At 37.9% G+C, this 21,400-nt stretch overlaps 2 protein-coding genes across 6 annotated transcripts in view; one reads left to right on the forward strand and one right to left on the reverse strand.

Moving 5' to 3' along the window:
* The window catches only part of rapgef5b (Rap guanine nucleotide exchange factor (GEF) 5b), a 67,392-nt gene extending 65,101 nt beyond the window's left edge, over positions 1-2,291 (forward strand). For 2 of the 4 annotated variants that reach the window (XM_058746371.1, XM_058746370.1), the window contains one exon: positions 965-2,291. In XM_058746371.1, coding sequence (XP_058602354.1) covers positions 965-1,083 — 119 coding nt within the window. In that variant the 3' untranslated portion in view covers positions 1,084-2,291. The remainder of the gene's footprint in view (positions 1-964) is intronic. The other 2 variants (XM_058746372.1, XM_058746373.1) reach the window with 1 other exon arrangement.
* Positions 2,292-3,186: 895 nt separating this feature from the next.
* Positions 3,187-21,400, reverse strand: part of si:dkey-233k19.3 (dynein axonemal heavy chain 11) — a 73,945-nt gene continuing 55,731 nt past the window's right edge. Inside the window, exons 64-82 of one of the 2 annotated variants that reach the window (XM_058746703.1) lie at positions 21,120-21,355; positions 20,922-21,044; positions 18,917-19,121; positions 18,052-18,216; positions 17,649-17,789; positions 16,508-16,678; positions 15,945-16,067; positions 14,719-14,912; positions 14,465-14,613; positions 14,259-14,386; positions 13,351-13,578; positions 12,993-13,184; positions 10,904-11,023; positions 8,239-8,478; positions 7,498-7,680; positions 6,226-6,341; positions 6,011-6,123; positions 5,794-5,934; positions 3,187-5,720 (exon numbers count right to left, since the gene is read on the reverse strand). In XM_058746703.1, the coding sequence (XP_058602686.1) occupies positions 5,473-5,720; positions 5,794-5,934; positions 6,011-6,123; positions 6,226-6,341; positions 7,498-7,680; positions 8,239-8,478; positions 10,904-11,023; positions 12,993-13,184; positions 13,351-13,578; positions 14,259-14,386; positions 14,465-14,613; positions 14,719-14,912; positions 15,945-16,067; positions 16,508-16,678; positions 17,649-17,789; positions 18,052-18,216; positions 18,917-19,121; positions 20,922-21,044; positions 21,120-21,355 (3,216 nt within the window). In that variant the 3' untranslated portion in view covers positions 3,187-5,472. Of the gene's footprint in view, positions 5,721-5,793; positions 5,935-6,010; positions 6,124-6,225; positions 6,342-7,497; positions 7,681-8,238; positions 8,479-10,903; positions 11,024-12,992; positions 13,185-13,350; positions 13,579-14,258; positions 14,387-14,464; positions 14,614-14,718; positions 14,913-15,944; positions 16,068-16,507; positions 16,679-17,648; positions 17,790-18,051; positions 18,217-18,916; positions 19,122-19,444; positions 20,899-20,921; positions 21,045-21,119; positions 21,356-21,400 lie in introns of those variants that run through there. The other variant, XM_058746704.1, reaches the window with a different exon arrangement.

The following is a 21,400-nucleotide window of genomic DNA, read 5'->3' on the forward strand; positions in this document are numbered from 1 at the left end:
GGACTGCTCAAACAACCAAAACGTTTTTGATAGCGCTACAATGTTTACACTTCTCAGAGGAATCCGTCTACAAACGGTCTCTTCAGAAGTTGTCTCTTCATTTTAAGCCTAGATAGCAGAAAGTGTTAGCATTTAAAACAATGACCACTTGCACTTAAAGGGATAGTTCACCCAAAAATGAAAATTCTGTGATTTAATTACTCACCCTCATGTCGTTCTAAGACCTTCGTTCATCTTCGGAACACAAATTAAGATATTTTTGATTAATTATGAGAGCTCTCTGACCCTCCCATAGACAGCAGTGTAATTAACACGATCAACATCCAGAAGCGTAGTAAGGACATCGGTAAAATAATCCACGTGACATCAGGGGTTCAACCGTGATTTTTACAAAAACTACGAGAATACTTTTTGTACGCAAAGAAAACAGAAATAACAACTTTATTAAACAATTCGTCTCCTCCACGTCACCCTAGCGCCATTTGTCAACGAATTGTTGAATAAAGTCGTTATTTTTGTTTTCTTTGCGTACAAAAAGTAATCTCGTAGCTTCGTAAAATCATGGTTGAACCCCTGATGTCACATGGATTATTTTACCGATGTCCTTGCTACGTTTCTGGACGTTGATCGTGTTAATTACACTGCTGTCTATGTGAGGGTCAGAGAGCTCTCAGAATTCATCAAAAATATCTTAATTTGTGTTCTGAAGATGAACGGAGGTCTTACTGGTTTGGAACGACATGAGGGTGAGTAATTAATGACAGAATTTTCATTTTTGGGTGAACTATCCCTTTAAATTTGAACACATAGACAGTATATTACTGCATAACCCAGATCTGTCTCTACACTCAAAAAATAGTTTTGTCCCAGTTTAGTGGTTTCAAGTACACTGAAAGTCAGCCTCACTACTGTTGTGTTGATTTCTATAGGGGGTAATAATTATCTTTGGCTTTTTGTCCATTAGGAAACATGTTGTCCCAGAAGGACAGCGTGGAAGTGAGAACGTACATCAATTACCTGCACGTCATCGACAATCAACAGACTCTGTTTGAGCTCTCACACAGACTTGAGCCCAGGACATAAAACAACTCGATATATCCTAAAACCACTACTGAAGACAGGACAGCATCTTTCCTCTAATTGAAGACTGTGATGAGTAAGTCCTCCACTAGGGGGAGACACAATCACGCCAACCACACAGAACAGATACAGAGTATCGCACAGCCAAAGAAATCTCAGCCAGTTCAACCATGTGAAAGGAACAAAGAAGCTGAATCATGCAAGAAAACAGCAAGAATCTACAAAATGGTTGTAACAGGAAACATTACAGTGATCCAGTATTCTGTAAGTTACAGTACAGAAAGATCACGTTGAGTTGTCTTCATACAGCACACTTTCACTCAGTAGTGTAGGGCAGATTTTTAGTTATTTTTAGCACTGCAAAATATGGAGTTTCACCAATAAATAAGAGCATATGCATATATGGGAAAATAATAGGCACATCTTTATTCCTGTGTAGTCCAGTTAGTCTGAAATTTGAGCTACATGCACAAATAACTAAACAATGTGATGCCTTTTTAGATCATGGCCAACAATTTGTAGACAATCAGAAAAATATCCCAAGGCAGCACACTGTATTTTAGGTGCAGAGTGGCTAGTAGAAGTTTAGATTAAAGCGTCAATTAGTTGAACTTGCATAAACTAAGGACATCTTAAAATTATTCATATCTTTGAGGGGGAAAAAAACAATATCTGTGCAATCTATTTTGCAGACTGTCATAGAAATAATTGGTTTTAAATTATAGATGTATTTTATTGGAAAAGCCCTACTTAAAATAACTGAGCAATGGTTCTGTAATGGCTTACATGAGATGGTGCTTGAAGAAAGCAAATGTATAGATTTCTCGTATAAGTTGTACTTTGACTTGTGAGACATTGAGATATTTATTAAACAACAAACTTGTCCCTGATTCAGAAGGGAAGACAAACAGGTTTTAAATACAAAGAAAAGATGTAATGTACTGTAAATGTGATCAGGTGGTCTGAAGGATTTGGCGACGCCATTGATTGACCAGTCTGATAATGCCTGTGAGGTTCACATGTGAACTCTGTAAATACTAAGACTTTGTTTTTAATAAGTAATGATAAAACAGGCCATAAAGCAATAGCAAGGTGTACATCTCACCTTCAGAAAAAAATGTTAGCAGTGACTGACTGTAGCTGCTGTTTGCACTAGTTTTATTCATAAAGAGCCTGACATTAAAGAAAAAAAATAAAATAATTGACACTGTCTTTTTCTTCGGGTGCACCTGTGCTGTAAAATCCATCTTTTGCTTAATATTTTACACATTTTTATACAGTATGTTTGAAATTGTTAAAGGGATAGTGTATCCGAAAATGAAAATTCGGTCATGAATTACTCACCCTCATGTTGTTCCAAACCCACAACACCGTGTGCTAACTACACGCGACGAGATTCCAGCGACAAGCAATTTGGATGTCCACACCAGACAGAATCAATCAAACATCACAGCCAATCAGAAGCGTGTGTGGGCGGGCTCTCTCTGGAAGCGCACTGCTCTCGCAACGAAATGGATAGGTTTATAATCTAATTCATAAATATTAAAGCTTTTTAACATCACTAAATGTGCATACTGAGTGACTGATACCATCTTTGTCATGGAATACACTCGTTGGTTCGCAGTGAGTTCAGTTTTAACGGACATCTTTGCATTAATTTATTTTCGAGATCTGAGGTAAACTATCTGTTGTTGCTTTCAGTATGGCTATAAGGTCACACAATATGATATTTAAACTCATATTAGACACGTTTAAGTAAGCAATAAGGTACGAGAGGCCGTGCTGTATGGTGAATAAATCACGGTTGAAGCGCGTTGTTAGGCAAGTGTGTCGTGTCGCGTGTAGTTAGGACACATGTGTAAGACCTTTGTTCAGCTTCGGAACACAAATTAAGATTGATGGAATCTGAGAGCTCTCTGACCATAGACAGCAAGAATATTACCACGATCAACACACAGAAACGTAGTAGGACATCAGTAATTTAACAATTGTTCTCCTCGAGTTACTGTCTTCCACCATTTTGAGTACCCCACAATTTAATCAACGTAATCAACAAAGGTCTTACGGGTTTGGAACGACATGAGGGTGAGTGATTAATGACAGAATTTTCATTTCTGGGTGAACTAACCCCTTAAACTTAAACCAGACACTTACCGCCACCTAGTGGTTTGTCAACTTTTAAGTGTACATTAGCTCAGAGACTAACAGGAAATGCCACAAAACTCCCACGTTGAGTCTACAAATCGTGACTTCTTACTAAGCCCCAGACCTCATTATGCATCAGTAATAGTGTGAATATTCTCTGTGACGCTCGATTGGCTTACAGTGCGTCTCAGCTGTGTCAGTGTGAACCGAGGACGAATTGTCTAAACAGTTACAGATCCATCCTGTTCTGGGCCATTATTACCTGCTGTGAGGCCGCTGCTGGACTCACTGAGGGGGGAGGAACAGCTCCACAGCTTGTGCTAACCTCTCATTTCCCTCTCCGGGACAGATGTATCATTTTCTTGTCTCCTGACAAGGTCTGCGTCATAGCAAAGAACCATACGGACAATCCCAGACCAACAGCAGATGTTGTTTTGTGATTGTGTACTGTGTAGAATTTTGTTTAATAGTTTACCTTCTAAACGCTATTGAACAAAATCACATTTGTTCAGTTCAGCAATATACTGTAGCTAGTTATTAAATCACATCAAGGGACACATGAGGGGAAATAATGGACATGACCAAGCATGTCATTCAGAGAAGATAACAAATTGGTTTCTGTCCTGACGTGAGATGAATCACACTATCTATCTGTATTCAGCAGGAGAGGAAGGTCAAACACACCTCATTTGAAAATCAGTATCAGCCTGGGTCATAATCTACTGGGAGTCTCATTGTAGTGGCACTGGAGGAGATTGTGTCATTCAGTGAGCACAGAGCTGCCAAGAACCAGCTTTAAATTTAATTAAGCTAATAACAACATCAATATTGCGCAGTGTTACAATACGTATGCCAATAATGGCAACTTTTCTACAGTATACTGATGTTTCTGTAAAACTAGGGCTGCACGATTTGGGGAAAAATTTAATTGTGATTTTTCTGATTAAAAAAAAAAATGTAAATCACGGTTTGCTGTACTTTTACACAATTTGGCTCCATTTTTGAGATTCTACATCAAAATAACTATAAGTAAAAAAATATGTTATGTTTAGTTACTAGCTTCTAAATAAAATACTAAAATAAGAAAAAAACATACTTATTTTTTTATTTCACAACATATTTCAATAGTATTTAAAGTGCCCCTATTATGGGTTATGAACGGGTCATATTTTGGTTTTGGGAGTCCCCAACAACAGGTTGTCATGCATGCAAGGTCAAAAAACACTTTCATTTTCTTATAATATGCATTTATTTTTACCTTATTTGCTCAACGACTCCCAAACGATTCGGTCAACAATTCATTTTTCCAAACCCCTCCTTTAACGTGACGCTAACCTGCGGTGATTGGTCCGATTTAATTTAAAGAAGTGTTTGTGAGTGCAGTGCAGCTTTGTGTACAGCCGTTACCGGGGAAACAGCTATTTTTTACGCTCCAAAAGCGGCACCTAGTAGCAAAGAATGAATTTGCATTTTCATTTAGACCAACATGAAAATCAAGTTTTCCCAGGTCTGCTCGCGCAACAAGTGGGCTAATGTTTCATGTTGATGTCAACATGAAACGGCTTGGGATTCGTTTTAAAAACGACTCGTTTCAATGATTCAGAGTCGACTCTTTTTTTTTAGAGACGATAACTTTATACACTGTGCACTTTCAGATTTAAAACTTTGCAGGATGTTTTCATTCACTTAGAGCTGTGTTACACACTGCATGAAAGGTAATGTTCAAAAATCCCACTTTAAGAAAAATAATATTATATATAATTTTTAAACATAGAATTATCAAGCTTTTTTTTGGTCAGAAAACTGCATTTTATTGCAGTACTGCAAATGTATTTATTTATGATGACAACAGCTGGTTTATAATCTTTCATTACAATTTTGGGAAGATGGTTGGCGCATGTTGTGTTTCCAAATACATGTTATAAGCGACAAAATGCAAAGCAGATGTAGAGATGGAATCATTTACTGCGAACTGAGCCACTAAAAACATGAATCATGACAGGTTTGTGTGTGTAAAAGATGTTCTTCGCCTGAAACTCAGCGTATATCTATATTTAATTAAATTGCAGCATTTGCGATTTAATAAAAGTTATGATTTTGGTTTTATTTCGATTAATTGTGCAGCCCTGCATCAGACAACATAACATCTTATTTGCATTTAATACGAAACAAAAACACTTTTTCAGCTAAAACATATATAACATATATAAGTCAACCGGTGTGAGCAGAATGGAGTTGGTTGTTTGTTTACACGGACAGAAGCAGTGCCGTTCCTGCCAGAACCCACTTTGCAGGCGGTTGGCGTGTTTTGAGACGGAAGCTCCAGATGTAGGTGGAGCCGCGGAGTTTGGTGCGGTACACTGGGCACTCGTAGGTGGTGCTCACATCCTGCTGGTCCATGGGTATCGCGCGTATGTACAGAACTGGCATAGCTGGAGTCAACTCCTTTAGAACAGCCTCTGATAGCAGACCCGAGGAGCTATCCCAGCGAGCACCTGTAGATGGAGAGCTGTGTAACATTCATCCACACAAACAGGAAATTCATGTTAGAATAGAGTTTATGCTCACCCTCTATGAAGAGTCCATGGATGTACGCTCCCTCTCGAGGAGGATGCCCATAATCATCCTTGGTTTTCTTGGTGACGTCCACAGACAGGCTCATCCGATCTAAAGGCCACTTGTTTTTTCGAGCTATACTCTGCAGAATCGCTGCAAAGCAGAACACTTTCAGTACAATGGCAGCAAGTATTTTTTTTGGATGTGTTCTTGTGTGCATTTGTCTTACCTGTGAGAAATGATTGAGGACTAAAGAGTCCAGAGATCCAAACCACAGCAGGAAACACGAAATCTTGAGTCCACGTGTCCAACTCTCGACACTGAGCCAGAACGTCACCGAACCTGCAGGATATGATTATGTAGACCTTATCACTAAAGCCTACAGTGAAACAGTTGAGTGTTGTAGATTTTTCTGTAATGTGAAGTTATATAAGGTTACTGTACCACAGAGCCAGTGTTTTGGTTGAAGGGTAGGCCAGCCTGCTCCAGCTCTCTGGAACGCTGTCATAGAACAGAGCCGTTTGGAACTGCTCCATGTCTGAGGAGAGACTCAGTTCACCCTGTAATATCATGTTAGAGAACAGTCATGCGGTTCACACTTGCTGTAAAAATATGTGAAAGTATAAGATAGTGAGCAAAGGCAGATTATAGCAACAGCGCTCTACTTTTCTCAAAGGAAATGCAAAACTTCAATATAAGTTCAATACTCCTCTACAATAATGATATAATATGTCACTTGTGGAATGTTAATTATTTTCATTAATTTTTATTTATTTCTATATTATTATTTAATCATTTTAATCTATTTTTAGTTTAATATATTTATTAGTCTGTGTGGGTACAAAATATAAAACAGTTGGAAAATGCATGTATATTGCATGACATTACATCATTCATGTTTACAGGCATAGGCAGTGAAGTGATAGCAATGCTACTTCCTTAGTGGTTTCTTTTTAAATGGTAAAATCCTTTGAATATAGTTCAAGGAAAAAAATATCTCAGCAGAATGTTCTAGATTCTAGGGACCTCATTTATAAAGTGTGCGTATGCACAGATTTGATCTTAGAGTGTGTGTGTGCTTAAATCCACGCCAACGCAATGGAAAAGTGCTTAGTGCTGAGCAGACGTACACACTTTTTCTTGTCGGGGTCCTGCAGGTTTTTGAAAATGTAAGCTGTTCTTGCAGCTTGCTGTTCTAAATTTTAACTCTTTATTCATCAAAGAATCCTGAAAAAAGTATCACAGGTTCCACAAAGAAAATATTTAGCAGTAACAACTCTTTCCAACATTGATGATAAATCAGCATATGGATAATAAATCAGAATGATTTCTGAAGGATCATGTGACACTGAAGACTGGAGTAATAGCTGGTAAAAATTCAGCTTTGCATCACAGAAATAAATTATATTTTAAAGTATAATAAAATAGAAAACTGTTGTTTTAAATTGTAACTATTTCAAAATATTACTGTTTTGTCTCATTAAAAAACATAAAAAATCTTGCTGATCCCAAACTTTTGAACAACAGTGAATATCAACGGTACCTAATCGATATTCATGAACTATTTCACAATTATTGTCATGAGTATAAAAACATTCAGACATTTCAGGGGTTTTTTCCCCAAACAAAGTTAAGGAATCCATGCAGGTGCAGTATTCAAATACAGCTGGTTCTGAATAATCAGTAATCATCTGTATTGATTGTTTTGTCTCCTACCTTCAGTCCCAGGTCCAGCTCTGTTAATGATCTGTGTATCTCTGCCAGCAGCAGATTCATTCGCTCACACTCCTGCAGGCACACCAGGATGTAGGGGCTCCTCTCCGCTGTTTTAGACATGAGCTCTGCCAGATTATACTCCTCTGGTAACTTCTCCAGCATGTCATCCAGAACATTCTTCACCTGACCAAGGAAAAAGAAAAACTGAGTATCAAAAGTGAGGTTTTTTGCAGCCATATTGGAGAAACATTTATTAACGTATTCACTAGTAGAAAATGGTGGAAAACTATTAATGGGAAATTCTGTTATCATTTTACTCACCCTCCACTTGTACCAAACCTGGACGAGTTTCTTTCTTCTGCTGAACACAAAGGATATTTTGAATAATGATGACAGTAGCCGCTGACTTCCATAGTATTTTTTTTTCTCCATACTATGCAAGTCAATGGCTACAGCATTCTTCAAAATATTTTCTTTTGTGTTCAACAGCAGAAAGTCAGTCATACAAAGTCATATATATATATATATATATATATATATATATATATATATATATTAAAGATGCATTAAAATGAATCAAAAGTGACAGTAAAGACTGTTATAATATTACAAAGATTTCTGATGCAATGCAAATAAAAACTATTCAATAAAGTCAGTTTCACCAGAAAAAAAAGCTGCACAGCTGTTTTCAACATTGATAATGACGATGATGACAATAATAATAACGATCCATAGATTTACCTTCTCCTCTGTGCACTGTGATGCTCCTTCTCCTGTTAAGTCTCTGGGCTGGAGTTCCAGTAAAGTTTTGAAGAGGGCATCAGACGTGGCCGTCATAAAATCAATTTCAGCATTAGGGTGCATGCTGTAGAGACCAGGGCTTTCCGAAGGCAATCTCTCATCCACGTAGCTGTGATACCCAGTGTAGTCCAGATCTGGAGGAGCTGGAAACCCAGGACACAGGAACAGCTCTCCTTCAAACTACAGAGAGAGATCATGGAGTAACAGGGAGAGGATGATGGTTAAAGAAGTTGTCAGGTAACTAAAAGACAGATTCAAACACAATCTATCAAGTGACTCAACAGGATTTTAGGTTGCAAATATGATAACATGTTTTGTTTTTTTTTTTGCACAATATTTTGTCCTGATAAGCATTGTAACATTTTAGCACGCTAAACCTTTGAGTATAGCTCAGTAACGGATGAAAGTGTGTGTGGTAATCAATAGCAGGGCTGGTGCTGGACACTGGGAGAGTAATGCAGCTCTTTGGAAAGGCCAAAGATAAACTCTGTGATTGATGGCTGCTCATCCTGGGGCCTAATGAGACTCCGTGAGGAAACACTGGGCTGCATGCCTGACCACTGCTGGAAAACAGCCTTAATCACCTCGCACAAACACCACTCCAGAGAAGACACACTTAAGATAAGATAAAGCGTGAGCATTAACAATATGATGTAAAACACCCTGGCCTGAACACAACAAACATGTCGTCAGTATGTGGGAACCAAAAGACATTTAGTACATTCAGCTTGTGTTTTGTTGTCTATGCTTAGAAACTGTATCACAAGGTAAATTGTGTCATGCGATTTAGATCAACACCACTAGAGAGCCCCATAGAGCTGCAGTATTTACATGTACAAACCTCAATCTGTTCAAAGGTAGTTAACGTGTGAGGTCCACAGACAAACGTTTAGTCTCATTTTAACACAGGCACGTGCAGAAGGGGGGCTTTGGGGGCTCTAGCCCCTGCCCTTTTTTTTTGTGCACGATCCTTCAGAAATCATTCTAATATGCTGATTTATTATCAATATTGGAAACAGCTGTGCTGCTTTTAATTAATTAATTTTATTTATTTATTTATTTTTTTGGAACCAGTGATACTTTTTTGGGGTTCATTGTTAAATAAAAAATGACAAAGAACAACATTTATTCAAAATAGAGATGTTTTCTAACAATATCAATCTTTACTATCACTGTTTCTGTCAATTTAGAAATCTTTGCTGAATAAACTAATTTCTTTAAAAAAAAATACTGACCAAGCTTTTCAACGTATATTGTTACAAAAGTTATATTTTAAATCAATGCTGTGCTTTTTAATTTTTTTATTTTTTACTTTTTATTAATCAAACAATCCTGAAAAAAGTATCACAGGTTTCCAACATTGATAATAAATCAGAATTGCAGTTTATTAAATATTTGATCAAATAAATGCAGGCTTAATGATAAGTGACTTCTTGCAAAAATATAAAATAGTAATGTATCCAAAAAATGTTTGACCTACATTTTTGCCCCTATTTTACATTTGAGCCCCTGCCCCTGAGGAACTCTCTGCACGTCCCTGTTTTAACATGCTCTCTGCAGAACTTGAATGAAGCACTTGAAGAGTTTACATAAATCTAGATCTCTTTGTAAATCTACATTACCTCTAAAAATCTGCAGACTTTTCCAGATTTCACTCATTTGAAAAGGTATTTCTGACTTTATTTCTCACAATTACTACTTTATACCTCACAGTGAGACTTAGTCAACATGACATGAAATTCTTCTGTATCTATTTTGTAAATGCATGTAATTTATCTTACTGTGAATGATTCACCCATACGTTTAAATTTTTTTAACCTTTTTGACCACGTAATGTGACCCTGGACCACAAAACCAGTCTTAAGTCGCTGGGGTATATTTGTAGCAATAGCCAAAAATACATTGCATGGATCAAAATTATTGATTTTTCTTTTATGCCAAAAATCATTAGGATATTAAGTAAAGATCATGTTCCATGAAGATATTTAGTAAATTTCTTACCGTAAATATATCAAAACATTTTTGATAAGTAATATGCATTGCTAAGAACTTCATTTGGACAAATTTAAAGGTGATTTTCTCAATATTTAGATTTTTTTGCACCCTCAGATTCCAGATTTTCAAATAGTTGTATCTCGGCCAAATATTGTCCCATCCTAACAAACCATACATCAATGGAAAGCTTATTTATTCAGCTTTTGGATTATGTATAAATCTCAATTTCGAGAAATTGACACTTAACCCTCTGGCCCTCTTCGGTAATTTTTGACAGAAAAATTTTATATTTTTACATTTTAAAAAATCTTCATCGGAATGAGATGACACTTGCTGTTGTTGTTGGATAAAAATATATCTTGATTGTATGTCTTTTTAGCAAGGCTGCAGAGGCCCTCTGGTTGAGAACTACTAGTGTACATCTTTTAGTTTGTTGAGCCAATGCTCGAGCAACTTCAAATTCTATTTCTGAAACGTTTGTTTTCAGCTGTATGACTTTAAAATGTACATTAATTCTGTCTCGAAGCTAAATCAGATGATTTAACAGTGCTTTGATCAACTATGTTTGGTGAGGCGTTGTAGTATATTACAGTGCTCTGAATGTCTTTACCATCTTGGGATTGATGAACTCCTGGAGGTACGTACGGCAGAGCTTCCTGTCCCACTCGTCAGTTATGTGGCCTCCGTATATGATCTCTCCGAACAGATAACACAGATCCTCCAGCGGTACCTGAGCCACACATATTAACACACCAAAATGTCAAACCTCCAGCACAAACTGATCCCTCAGCGCCCTGCGTTTAATACCCACAGCATTATTTTCAGCCAGGTTGGCAAGTTTTGACAGAGGAAAAAAAATACATGGTGAAAACTGCTAAAAGGGCTAGATGTTGGATGCAGGGATTTTCTCACGATTACGAGTTGAGGAACTGATGTTGGGTGATGGGAGAGCATCCTGTAGTAAGTTTATTATTTCAAATGAGTCTACAGACAAAAAGAAATTCAGTTCATGTATAATTCAAGCAAAGATCAAGCTCTTCCTGAACTCCTGCTGTGCTTGGCTTAAGTCTGGCCTGAGAATAGAGCGTATGATGTGTAATTGTAAAGGAGAGAAGAACAAGGGAGCGTGTGTCTTATAACCGATGACAGACGCTAGAGGTTCACCATCATTTGTACCTGTATTGTTTTGCAAATTGCTTCTTTCATCAGCTCTAATTGCAGTGATCACTTATAAAGCGTTGTAAGGTGTCACGCACAACGCGTGTAATTACATTTAGCATGACGCTTCATTTGCCGCCTAATGAATCCTCAGTGTACGCACATACAGGTTACTGTTTGGTTAACATAATGAAGGACATTCGTTTTTTGAGGGGAGGGGTGAAATCTAGAGCCGCCATAATTGGTCGTGAGTGAAGTAATGCTGAGAGAGGAAAAACATGATTTTGTGGATACAGTGAGATCGTGACTGTGTGATGAAATTATACAGCACTGTGGGAAAAGACAAGACAGTAAATAATAAAAAGGATTTATTTAGTACATAAGCAGCTTTGAGAATGACCATAACAACATTTCAGAAGATGTGCAACAAGATCAGTCCGCTAGTTAGTCAGGTTATGCCGTCCCATTGCGCAAAGTCACATGACTTTTTTGATGCACATGGAGGAATTTATTTGGTAAATGCGTTTCCATCTATCATTATTTCGAATTAACCCTTTTTCGCACAAATCAAAAACCACCTTAAGCAAGCGTAAAAACTTTTTTGTGAATTAAGGAATTTTTTTTTTACATTTTGTTTGAAAGTTTCCATCACTCGTTTCTGGTGTGATACTTCAAAATGCTCATAAAAACAAGGTGATGGAAACATAGCTACTGTCACTATTGATCAGTTTTATGCATCCTTGCTGAATAAAAGTGTTAACTTCTTCTTTTTAATATATATTGTGACGGATCGGTGGCCCTCCCCCTCATCATCATCACCACCCCGTCCCTTATTCGCCGCCCTTCACCAGGCTCCCGACTGGAGTGGGTGGATGAGAGGAGGGGCGTGGGGTCAACGCGGGCTGGCGGCGTGTGATGAGGCACAGCTGGACTGAATGAAGCCTCATCACCGCCGCTGTTAAATGCCCAGCGCGCCTCTCCTCGAGAGACCGGTCTCTTCCCCCGTGCATGCACGCTGGTGTCCTCGTGGGTCCAGGAAGGGTGCGTAGAGGGACATCGCGCCACCGGAGATGTGAGCTGCAGAACCCGCGGTCCGGGAGAACGCCGCACCCGTATTACGGCCGTCGGGCCAGGATGCCGGGCCGATCAAGTCCCGCCAAAGGCCGAGGAAGAAGAGGAAGAAGAAGCCGCCGCCCCTCGTAAACCGGACCAGAGCGGGAGCGCGTGCGGCCACCGGACTCCGCCCCTTCCCTGGACCCTTCCCCTTTTGAACACTGCCCTCCTTCACGAGCCCCGCAGCACAACGAGGACACCAGATCCCCCCTGTTTTGTTGGACACCTTTCCCCCTTGGACACTGTTTTATTATTTCTGTTAAATAAAAGCCTCTCCGAGGCCTGACGCCACACCCACTGTGTCTGTCGTTGGCTCCTCCGTCACAATATATATATATATATATATATATATATATATATATATAATTCACTGATATTATGATGGAATCATTATAATTCTTCCAGGTTAATGGATGCTGGTCTCTTACTTTAGTACTGGCCTCCAGGTAGTTGTACAGGACATTAGCAGAGATGGTCAGATCTCCATTGTTAAATGGGTATCTGTGGTTCCAACCCTGAGGCCCAAACTTCCTCCTCTCAGTCACACAGGCGTGGAAGTAACACAGAGAGAACACAAGTCCTTTAAACTCCTGCTCTCGAGAACACATTTCCAGAGTGTCCTGCAGAATGGAAATTAAGAGTCAAAAGTGTGGACACCTCATTCTTTTGTCACTTCATTCTATATGATTACTAGTTTCCACTTTTCCTATTAATAGTAAGCAGAATGTCTGACTGGTCCCGCATGTGAATTCACTGATTTTGTCTTTGTGTCAAGTGTGTGAAGACCTGGGTGAAGTTGTCCAGAGCTGCATGTAGGCTGGAGTTCATGCCGGTGGGTGGTTCAGTAGTGAGTTTGAGGGCGTTCTCCAGGATGGTGCGAGGGATGAGGTGCTCATGGGGGCTGGAGGATGCTTCTCCACTCATAAACACTCTGTAGTTTGAGTGAGCATCGCTGCCTGTGTTCTCCAACAGCTCCTCCAGACGACCCAACCACCGCTCCAGCAGGTGAACATTCTGAACAAGAAATTAAATTTACAACAACATACATATGTGACCCTGGAGCACAAAAACAGTCATAAGGGTAATTTTTTTTTTTAAACTGAGATTTATACATCATCTAAAAGCTGAATAATTAAGTTTTGCATTGATGTATGGTTTGTTAGGGCAGTATTTGGCCGAGATGCAATTATTTGAAAATCTGAAACCTGAGGGTGAAAAAAAAAATCTAAATATTGAGAAAATCACCTTTAAAGTTGTTCAAATGAAGTTCTTAGCAATGCATATTACTAATCAAAAATTACGTTTTGATATATTTATGGTAGGAAATTTACAAAATATCTTCATGGAACATGATCTTTACTTAATATCCTAATGATTTTTGGCATAGAAGAAAAATCGATAATTTTGACCCATACAGTGTATTGTTGGGTATTGCTACAAATATACCCCAGCGACTTAAGACTGGTTTTGTGGTCCAGGGTCACATATCCATATGTATCCAGAAGCATTTTTGGCAAAATAGTTCTTTGGAAAACTATTCTGACTGGTCAGTTGTGGCATTAATGGTCAAATATTTCTAAACAATGACTGCTCTCCAGGGTAACACTTGACATTTATTTTGTTTGTAGTTTTCTAATGTTTTGGACACTATATTGTAGGTTGGTTTGGTAAGAAATTAACCAAAAATGTTCTACCTGCAGTATGACCCAATGTCCTTTTTTGGCTGCGGTCTCCAATGCTCTCTCAGCCACAATCTCTTGTCCTTGACCCAAGGATACATTATGGAGGTTCCCCTGGTCTGTGGTAAATCCAAGCTTCAGCCCTAGTTAATAGATATTGTAAGTTTAATACTCTGATTATGTTACAAGTTAGGCTAAGTTTAAAGAGATTCTGTGTTTACCAAGTGTTTCTACATCCTTGATGGGGTTGACTCCAGGAGAAAGGATGAAGAACACCGGTGTAGAGGGATTGCACTCCTCAAAACACTTTTCAAACTCCATTCGACTGACATCCACATACTTGGAGCCCAAACTGTCCTCAATAAAATTTCTGGTGTAAAAAGACAATGTAGTGTTTCAAACCCAGCCAACTCCAGCTGATTTAAAAGTAAAATTGTAGACAGATATTGGTTGTTCTCTGAAAAATGCTAATTACCGGAGAGCGTAGGTCATCCTGTCAGGCCGAAAGGCTCTGAGAATGATGAGTCTCTGGAGGGGACTCTTATTCTTCCAGTCCTGAGGGAGACGTTCTCTTTCTGGACACTCTGACTCCGCCAGCTTCCTCCAGCGTTTGGCAGAACCTTCCACATCCCTGTCCAGACCAATGAATGCATCCAGCATGGACAAGCTCTGCAATGAAATTAGGTTTTAGGTTTGAAAAAAAAAAAGATCAATCTTTAAAAATATTTTTATAAAAGACAGAACCATTACATTTAATAATAATGATATTTATAGCATATCTCCTGCATATATTTTCTATAAATATTCACATTCTTGTGAAATTTTATTTACTGGCAAAGTTTACCCAAAATTCTAAATTATTATTTACTTTATTTATTTTATTTTCCAAACCCATATGCTACTTTTAGATAAAAAAAAAAAAAAAAAAAACTCACTTTTTTAATAGATTTAGATTTTAAACTTAGATTTCGAACTTAGTATCCAGAGACCCCAATAGAATTGCAAGGGGTTGCTAGAGCCAAAAAAAAAAGCATATTTGTTTTTAGGAATGTAAAAGTGAATCTGTTAAAATGATTAGAATCAATTTTAAAATCAAATTAAAATGTTTTTATTTTAACAATATATTATTTAGATGATATAAATAATGTAAATAAATGATAAAAGAACTTGATTTCATTTACAGTCTGCTTTCTTAAGACTGTCTAAACTTATTTATTGTAAAAAACTAAATACAATTTTATATAGTTTTTTTATTTTAGTGCTGGGCAATAATCAATCGTGATTAATCGTTGCCCAGCACTAGTTTATATTATATTTGTTTAATTTTATATTATTACATTTAATAGTGGTTAAAAAGACAAAATAAGAAAACAAGTATTTTCCATATAATATTTTAATAATCTACAGCAATGACCAAATAAAAGGCATTTAAATTTAGGAGAGAACACACTGTCTTTATAATAGAGTATTAATTGTCTTTATTAGTTGTCTTTTATATTTTAGTATTAGTTGTCTTTATATTTTAGGAAAGGGGTCACATATATTTGGGGGCCCTTCACATTTCAAACACCCCTGGGCTAGATGGGTTGACTTATTTAGAGGTTGAAAAGGTGCTTCAGACTAATCATTTTCTAAAGGGCAATGCTAAATGACATCTGAACACATGAAAGCGAGTGATTTCCAGGCACAGGAAGTTCTTACCCTAATGGCACCCCAGGCCTGTGAAGACAGGAAGCTGACAGGACTGCTCTGACAAACCTCTACAGGAAATCGCAGCAGAAGTTCCAGGTCCTGAGCCTCAATGAAGCCCCTCGTCAGAAGAATCTAAATAAAACACCAGAGGTGCAAAGCAATGAGGACATTAGACCTCAGGTCTGTTGAATACAGATGTCTCCATCCATCAGAGAAGGACAAGCGGATCTCAGAACAGCTTTACTCTGTTTGATGTGGACGTGTGAAGGACAGGCAGTGGAGACAGACAGCAGCAGGGAAAACAGGTGCTGTCCTGACAGGTATTTGCATTCTGCCACTGCAGCCCAACCTCCTGTCAGAGCTGACCAGTTGAGGGAGAGGGGTGCCCAGGCTGTGAGAGTTAATCAATAGGAACGGACCCGACTCCTCTGACAGGGCCTAATGGAACTTAATGTAAGGGCAGAAAAGTGGAGTGATTGATGTGAATGACAAAGTGCAGGAGGAGGAAGGAAGGAGGTGGTGGTGGGTGGAAGGGAGGTGTTTCTATTCTGCTGGCGTCCCGTCCCACTCACCTGGAGGGCGGTGTGGGTGAGGAAGGTGAGTCGGTCCCTCTGGAAGAGCCCCTGGCAGGTGTACTGAAGGGCCGAGTGGGTGATGGCCTCAGTGAGAGATAAAACACGCACCGACACGTCTTCATCACCAGGAGCTCTCGCAATGGCTTTGAGGAACACTTTGTTGAAGGCCTTAAATGTAAAATAAAGTTGAAAATATGAGCTGAAATAATTGCATTATTTGGACAAGAAGCAAACATATTGTCTAGAATGGAATAGTGGAACATATGCGTAGAACGGAATAGTGGAACATATGTGTATGTAATGGATTTTTTTCCCTGTCTGTAATATATTGAGGTAACAGAATGCTTCTGAAACTTAGTGCCTGTGAAGCAAACATACAGCATTTCTGTAACTGTCAATGCTACTGGATTGTGCCCAATAGTATACTGGAATTCCTTCCAATGGTGATATACACACACACATACACACTATATATATATATATATATATATACAATGAAAAAGGACATGTACATTAAAGCACAACTTGATTTTATGGTTTTAAAGTAAATTAACGTTTTATTTAGGCCAAAATATAGTTTAATATGACTAAATCAACCTATATTGTTACAGCAAAAATATTATTTTTTAAATAAGTCAAAAGTTTGAGGTCAGTATTTTTTGTTTTCAACAAGGATGCATTAAATTGATCAAAAGTGACAGTAAAGACTATGAAATGGTTACAAAACAACTTATATTTCAAATAAAGGCTGTTCTTTTGAACTTTTCTATGCATCAAAAATCTGGAAAATCACACTGATAATGATAATAAACATTTCTTGAGCACCAAATCAGCACATTAGAATGATTTCTGAAGGATCATGGGATACTGAAGACTGGAGTAATGGCTGTTGAAATTTCAGCTTTGTCACTGAAATAAATTACATTTTAAAAATATTTAGAAAACAATATTTTACATTGTAATAATATTTCACAATATTACTGTTTTACTTTGTTTTTGATCAATTAAATGCAGCTATGGTGCGTATAACAGTCTCAAAACAATAAAAATATAAAAATGAATGGTAAAGTAGATACTGTGTATTAATTACTCAGGGCAACAACTAAACATTTTCACTTTTTCCAGTATAGTGTGTTACCTTGAGGGAGTATTGGTACATGGGGTTAATGTTGTGGAGCTCTTTAATGGTGAAGTAGAGTAGGGCAGCTCTCTCAGCCGCTGGCCGGTAAAGATCTCGTGCCTCATTGGTCTTTATCTCGTTCTCTCGAGCTGCAACAGCCTGTGTAAACATTACAATTGTTGAGATATACAATCAGATACTAATTCTTAGAAGAATGTACATAATGATTATACACTTTACTATAGCATGCTGTTGGAATGAATGCTGATTTTCTTTTCACATTTCAGTGTTGTAATTACATTTTCCAGTTTATTGCATTTCCATATTAGTTTTTTTTTTATCACATTGGTTGTGAGTCCATCTTGCACGAACAATGCAAAAAACAGATCTGAGCAAGCAACAACAATACGAGGTACCATACCTTGTTATGGATGTGTCTGGCTGTATTCTTAGTATATTCTAGCTGTTCCACTAAGGCTGTATCTCGCAGGAAGTTTCCCTCTGCTGCTGACAGTTTGCTCAGCAGCTCATCCTCTAGTCTCTTCAGCTCAATCTGACACAAGTTCTGCTGGGTGCTTAATTCCAACTGAAGCAATCAAAAATGGACAGTGTAAGCATAGTTGTCTTATTAAAATTACATTTTTGAGATTGAATTTAGTATTAAATAGGACAAATATTAGTCGTGTCAACTAATATTAATATATATATATATATATATAAACACTCATACAGTATATATTTTGAAAATATTTACATGTATATATTTATATCATTTATATTATATATATAAATAAATTTAATATACAAATATAACACATTTTTCTTGAATATATACATGCATGTGTGTGTATTTATTTATATATACATAATAAATATACACAGTACACACACATTATGTGAACAAAACCTTTATTCTGGATGCGATTAATCGTTTGACAGCACTAACAAATATATAAAACAGCATAATAAAATGAACAAAAAGGGGGGACATTCATAATTATCGCATTGCATGCTTTTATTTATTTATTTAATGTTTTATTTTATTACATTTTTTATTTTTCAGAATTTTTTTAAATAAAAAGTTAAGATTCAAGTTTGAAAATCTCCCATTTATGAAAGATTCTTTTCTTTCTGGTATTTTCTTCCTTGCAAATTTGTAAGCGTTACCAAAAATGTTCACACTATTCTGCCTTGTAAATGCTTTTATTGCCTTTGGGAAATGCAAATCTAGTTTATTTAGATCTTTGTATAATGTGAGATCATTATGAGCAACGTCTGTCACTGACCTTCATCGTCTCCAGCTCAGGCCTTTCATGCGTGACCACTTGCCCCAGTAGCTGTTCCTCCAGGCCAGCGCGGGTCACTGTGAAGTTTATAAGTGTGGTCTGGGCCTGCAGCTCCGGGGGGAAGTGAGGGTTGGCTTGCTTAGTGTGTAGAAGGAGACGGAAAGTGCTGTTAAACTCACACTCCTTATCACCCAGTCTGATATACCTGTAAAAACATCACACTGTGTTATGAATTCAGAATGCGACCACTCTAAGCTGGTACTAAACAGCACTCTGTGAAAAAAGCTTGCCATCTACGCAAAGAGCCGGAAAGAGCATTCCACCCGTACTAGACACCAGTTTCACCAACATGTCTAAATGAAGCAAACAGAAAAGGATGACAAATGCTCCCAATAGCCACCACAGGCAAAGGCGGTAAATAAAACTGGAAGATGATATTCCCAGCAGCCAATATTTATCCCAATCTGCATTTCAATTAAATCAGGCCTGGCTGGCCAAAGTGGCGGCTTTTAATTTTTCCCTAATTACCCTGTGCCTGTCAGCCAGCGGCAACAACTCTCATGCCAAAGGTTCCGCCAAGGCCCGGGTCCGCTCCGGCGCTATTTCTTCAAAAGATGGAATTAATGTACTATTGATAGAACCATTACTTCACCAAATTAAAGTCCCAGCTGATGGATTGGCTCATGCTCCTCCGTCAGACATGAAAGGAATAATTAGTATTCATTACTTCACACTCTGCAACATTCCAATTATTAATGAACTTCAGCCGAGAAGCCGCACCAGATCCATCATGGCTGCCGTGGCCAGGCCGGATTAATCACAGGAATGGACCGGTGCGTGGGTCAGGCGCTGGAATAAACTTGTAATCAAATTAAACATCGGGCCACAGTTATGGGTCAAAAGAGGGGGACTGTAGGTGTCCCCGTGGTACAATGCTACAAGGACAAAAGACTAGAAAGAGATAAATACGAGTTGAGAAATTAATAACTCAGCACGCTGAAAAACAGATGAGGTGTTGCATCTATTCACACATCCTAGAAATACCTGATAAACACTGATTATTTTAATTATTCTGTTGAAGAATATAAATGTGAAGTTAACAATATCTTCTATTATTCATGTACACTTTATCAAGTAACCCAAATGCACAGACATTCATTGAGAAATCTGAAAACGTTTACTCGTTCATTTTACTCATTCAGTAAAATTGAGAAATTACTAATTTAAAAATATTTGTATCTCTCTAGTGACAAACTAGTTTAGCTCAACTTTGTTCAGATTCAGAGAAAACTTAGTGTAAATAAAATATTTTTGAATCAAAGCTCATTAAAAATAATAGGTTTTTGGTTACAGTGTTGGCAGTTTTTTTTCTTTTCTTCGCTTTTGTAGTACAAAACAAGACAAAACAATTAAACAATTAATTATATTATAGAGATATAATTTAGTTTTCTTTACACATTCAGATTCAGAAACAAAACCTACAAAAAAATAAATAAACCTAGAACAAAGGCCCCATATTATTTAGTTGTCTATACTGTAAAAAAAGAAGGAGAAAAAAAACCTGATATTAAATAATTTAACTGATTAAAAATAATAATATAATTGTATATATTTTGGGGGAAAAAACAAAATGTATATGTATATATATATATATATATATATATATATATAGTTGTCTCAGGGTTAAAACACAACACTGGCTGCCCAAAACTGATCCGTATTCAACACACATAAAGAAAAAGAGCAAACAAATGCACATTTATCAGCTTCTGTGAGTGCAGAATCAATACCGCTGCCTTCACCTCTATTCAAATCACACAACCCTAATTCATCTTCCATTCTAGTTTTCATACTGCACAGAGCAAAAAATGGGGCTCTTAAGGGGCTCTCAGTATAAAGACTGTAGGCTAAAATCTGCTGCAGTACAACATTTTTACTGCAATGTACTCAATGAGAGAATCAGTGGTACAAAATGAGTAAAAATCACTGAGATTGTTAAACTTGCCTTCCTTTCTTTAAGGTTTGCCTTCCTAGCAGTGGCTCCAGAAGAGGGTCGACTCTCTCCTTCATGTTTTCAATCAGGACCACCTCACCAGCGGCCAAAGCCTGCTCAATAACATCCAGATACCTGCATGATAGCGTTAAAAGTCAGCCTTATATTATTTCATATAAATAATCTTTGTCCAAACTAAAATCACGTCACCCTTTCTGGCCATACTGCAGCACCCTCAGGTTGGGCCCGTACAGATTTCGGATCCACTTGCTGGTCTGCTGCTGAGGATCCACGATCAGAGGCCAGCGCTGGCTGGCCATCAGGATGGCTGCATTTTCAACGGACAGCCGATCAGCTGGCAGGCCCTGGTTCTGCCAGCCTGCCACGGTGGCCTGGTCAGTCAGCGTAAGTACAGGGTCCAGATCGTCTGTCAGCGGGATAGGGGTCTGGATCGCGAGGTGTGAGGAGAGGAAGACAGACAGTGATGCTAT

The sequence above is a fragment of the Onychostoma macrolepis genome, chromosome 16 (assembly GCF_012432095.1).
Source record: "Onychostoma macrolepis isolate SWU-2019 chromosome 16, ASM1243209v1, whole genome shotgun sequence".
Lineage (NCBI taxonomy): Eukaryota > Metazoa > Chordata > Actinopteri > Cypriniformes > Cyprinidae > Onychostoma > Onychostoma macrolepis.